The sequence below is a fragment of the Delphinus delphis genome, chromosome 6, assembly GCF_949987515.2.
Source record: "Delphinus delphis chromosome 6, mDelDel1.2, whole genome shotgun sequence".
NCBI classification, from domain to species: Eukaryota; Metazoa; Chordata; class Mammalia; order Artiodactyla; family Delphinidae; genus Delphinus; species Delphinus delphis.
Window position 1 is genome coordinate 70,031,049 of NC_082688.1, and position 4,354 is coordinate 70,035,402.

Sequence of the window (4,354 nt, forward strand, 5' to 3'; positions counted from 1 at the left end):
TTTGCTTCTCCATTCAACTTTCTTGGAAAGCTGTCCTCGCATTTGATGTACTTAGGTAAAAGGAAAACAAATGCAAATCTGACTATGATGAGAGTGAAAGAAGTAAAGTGACTCCCCAGGTGAAATAATGACAATGGGAGTTCTTCTCTTGTTACCCTTCCACTTGCTCCAGTATGGGTTCTGCTGATTAATTTCAGCAAATCAGCTCTCACTAAGGTCAGTTCTATCTGTTTCCCTTGTAGTGGATGGTTTCAAGCGCAGAGCAGCTTACTGACATTCAACATCATATTCATCAAAATAATGATACATTATCACTGTAAGTGATTAAATGTCAGGATTTAAAGTAAATCAAATCTTGAACATTGATACGAGTTTTCAGTACATCAAATCCATGAAATGTCTTCAGAAGCAAAAAATAGTTCAAAAAAGGAAAAGAATGCAGAGAAAAAAATAATCCACATCCATTCTAGGTTCCACCCTATGTCTCTCCTCCAATTCAGACGGCAACTATCTCAAACCTATTTTCTGTATATATTGTCATTCCCTTCTCTTATTCATCCTTCCACCTTCTCCACTATGGTTTCTGCTGATTAATTCTACCAAACAAGCTGTCACTAAGTGGCCAATGCCATCTCTTTCCCAATGTAGGAGAACTTTCCATCTACGTTTTCACGAATGCATTGAATCTTCTAAGCAGTTCCAGTCTTTCAGACATGGTGTTCTCACTTTTCTCTCTTGTCCTGTTAACATATGGCCATTCCCCTTGCTTTCCTTTGTAGCGTTCCCTCACTTTTAACGTTAAGGTCATAGGATTCAATTTTCAGTCCTTTTCTCATGTGATACTCTCCTCCTGTTTGATCACTTCTTCTGTTCCATGCTTTACACTTCATGGAATTGCTTATAAATTGCCATCTCCAGTATCCAATGGACATTTGCACTGAAATGTCTACTAGTTAACTATAGGTAATATCTACTGCTTTAATTTCTATATCCTCGCATGACATGATCCACCTTCTGCTGGGGAAATTCCATTTTCCCACCTTCTCACTGTAGCACTAAATTTAACCGATATTAATTTCTACTACAAATTAGTACTATTTTAAAAATAATTAAATTTAATTGTGAGTTAACGGATTTTTAAAATTTATTTATTTATTTATTTGGCTGTGCCAGGTGTTAGTTGTGGGACACGGGATGTTCATTGCTGCGTGCAGGATCTTCATCGCGACATTCGGGATCTTTGGTTGCAGCATTCAGGATCTTTTAGTTGTTTGCGGCATGTGGGCTCTTGCTTGTGGCATGCAGGATCTAGTTCCCTGACCAGGGATGGAATCCGGGCCCCCTGTATTGGGAGAGCAGAGTCTTAAACACTGCACCACCATGGAAGTCCCTGTATTAACTGATTATTGTTTTTAGGTTACTTTCCTTTAAAAAAAAAATCAAAGTTACCCAAAGCAGAATTGGATTAGTTATGTTCACCTCTAGGTCCTGAGGGCAACCCACGACCTGGCTAGAAGCAGTCTATTTTTATTTCTTACGTGAAAATCGTAATGATGGGTCAAGGAATTGTAACGTACATTCTTTCATCAGGTTGCACATTCAGGCTTGGTGTTTCTTTCTTTTTTTTTTTTTTTTGTAGTGGTACGCGGGCCTCTCACTGTTTTGGCCTCTCCCATTGCGGAGCACAGGCTCCGGACGCGCAGGCTCAGCGGCCATGGCTCACGGGCCCAGCCGCTCCGTACCATGTGGGATCTTCCCAGACCGGGGCACGAACCTGTGTCCCCTGCATCTGCAGGCGGACTCTCAACCACTGCGCCACCAGGGAAGCCCCTTGGTGTTTCTTTTTTAAAGAAAAAAAACAAAACAGGAAGTTTTCTCTAGTAAGAATTTAATGCACAAAGAAAACTCCTAAACTGAGTTAATACAAAGTATATATTTATTCTCTTAACCACATTGTATACATGCACATAATATTATGTAAATAAAAATAATTTAAATCTTTATAAATAGTGAAATAAATATTAAAATAGATAAATAAATATTTAAGTAGGTAAGTAAGTAGATAGATCAGCATGGGCATCTATGAGGGACGAGTGCCTGTAGAGTAGAACATCATGTTGCTTAATATTCCTGAAAACACTTGACAAATTAACTCAATTCAGGGCATGATGAGAGCAGAAATGAGAGTCTTTGACATGGCAGCACAGGTGGAAGTGTGGTCTTGTTAGTGAGAATCATTTCTCAGGTTGAACCAGGTGTGTGTCATTCCTTCCTCCTGAGTCTTTCTCGCAAGTTCGTTGATGAAGAGAAGGATCTCATGACTTCTGCTCTGACAATCTCCCAGGCACAAGGGCTGTACTTCTTCTCTTGCAGATAGACAGTGATTCTGTGGAAGTATTTCCTCACAGCCAGGATGGAGTCCTCCTTGAGCAGGGGAGTCCCTTCCAGCCCCGCCTCCTGCATCAGACAGGCTTGCAGGTCAGTGAGCTGCTGATAAAGTGCAGTGCAGAACTTGTCCAGGAGGGTCTCATCCCAAGCGGCAGCCGAGCCCTCTGTGCTGAAGAGCTGGAAGGTCTGCTGGATCATCTCATGGACGACAGCGATGGCTTGAGCCTTCTGGAACTGGTTGCCTCCAAACGCCTCCTGGGGGAATCCAAAGTCATTTCTGTCCTTCAGGCAGGAGAAGGGGGAGATTCTCCTCATCTGTTGCAGGAGCATCAGGGCCCTCGTGTTAGCCAGGCTGTGGGTCTGAGGCAGGTCGCAGCCCAGAGAGCAGTTGGAGTTGCAGCTGAGCAGCACCAGGGCCAGGAGTAAGGACACGGTTGGGGCCATCGGGGACCCTGCAGATGCTGCCGGCCTGGCTGAGGTGGGGACTCTGTGAACCCTGCTCTCTAGGTTCTCTGAAGACCTTCCTTCAGGCCTGGGTCTTAAATGGGAGCGAATTGGTTTCCATTTTCTGAATGTTCCCTCTAACTTTCTACTTCTGTTTTTGCTTTTCATTTTGCACTCTCCAGATGGGTTAGGACAACATTTCTCAACCTTTTTTTTCCCCATTATTGCCTCTTCTCCTGCCCACAGATCCTTTTTAGATAGGTTTTTTCCTAATTGCCCCCAGCATGAAATTTTGATAACACAGATATACTGTGTGTCTAGTTTTGTACTTCATGGGTATATTTACTTTATATGTAGACAGAGAAAGTGCAAAGCTTACTGTTTGTATTCTATGCAGGGTTAAGAATGACATAAAATTGAAAGCTATAAATTAAGTGGAAAAGCTATTGAATTTTGTTATAACTTATGACTAAGTTTGCAGAATGATTTTTGAGGTAGGATATTTACTTATATAAATAGTAATATATCAAATTACATATCCATATAAGTTTTATATAAATACTTTATAATAATACCAAAGTATAGATATACTTAAAAATAATTTAAAATTGCTCAAAATCATTGAAAATCTTAAATTATTTTCTTAATATTTATTTTTCGGTAATTTAAATTTTGCTTCATATCAGAAAATAATTTTTAATTTCACTGGCTGCTAGATATTCATCAGATATTATCAACATTTTTTTTTGTTTATCACTTGCCATAATTATGGATGTGTTGAACAACTTTAGTAGAATTAAACAATAAAATAGCATAGAACCTTCCCTGGAACCGGGAACAGCACGCTTCTCTACGCGGTCGCAAGAGGGCACAGGATGTCTTTTGATCGGATGTGTTAGGGAAACGCCCACGTCGGAGAGTTGCAGGTTCCGCGGTTTGGGCAGCACGAGAGGGAGTGGGTCGGGTTCTCACGGAGCAATTTTATACTGATATAGTAGTGCGAAAAACCCCCTTCATTTTCACGGTGCTGAGTGCTGCAGAGGGAACCTTAATGCGGCCTCTCCAGCGATATTTTTGTCTGGTAGCAAGCCCGGAACCTTGCATTTTCTGGGCTTCCCCTGAGTTTTGTGCTTTACTTTCGCACAGAAACTTGAGCGAGGCCATTTTTGGGAAAGAAGCCGTTTTCTGAGGGGTTTGAAGCTGGGAAGCGAGTTGGGGCCGATTTTACAGATTCGGGCTCGTTTCTGGCGCTGTGCTGCGACGGCTCAGAGAGAGGGGAACGCGGCGGCGATGGGACGACAGGACAGTGTCGGGGACGCCTTGGGGGTGAGTCGGAGCGCGGCCACCACCGGGGCTGAGGACGCGGGAGCTGAGCGCGCCTGTAGATGCTCTGGGACTTCATGGTGTCTTTCAAGGATACAGCGTTAAAGTGGGGGAGGAAGTACTGAATAACTGAAAAGTGGGAATATTTTAAAACTCACAGTATTTTTTAATATTTTTAAATTAAATTTATATTGTTTTA

At 42.1% G+C, this 4,354-nt stretch overlaps 1 protein-coding gene across 1 annotated transcript; it reads right to left on the reverse strand.

Moving 5' to 3' along the window:
- Positions 1–2,262: 2,262 nt before the first annotated feature.
- LOC132427403 (interferon alpha-1-like) lies at positions 2,263–2,962 on the reverse strand. The gene has a single exon (XM_060014840.1). The coding sequence runs from the start codon at positions 2,830–2,832 to the stop codon at positions 2,263–2,265; it is 570 nt and encodes a 189-aa protein (XP_059870823.1). The 5' UTR covers positions 2,833–2,962.
- Positions 2,963–4,354: the final 1,392 nt, after the last annotated feature.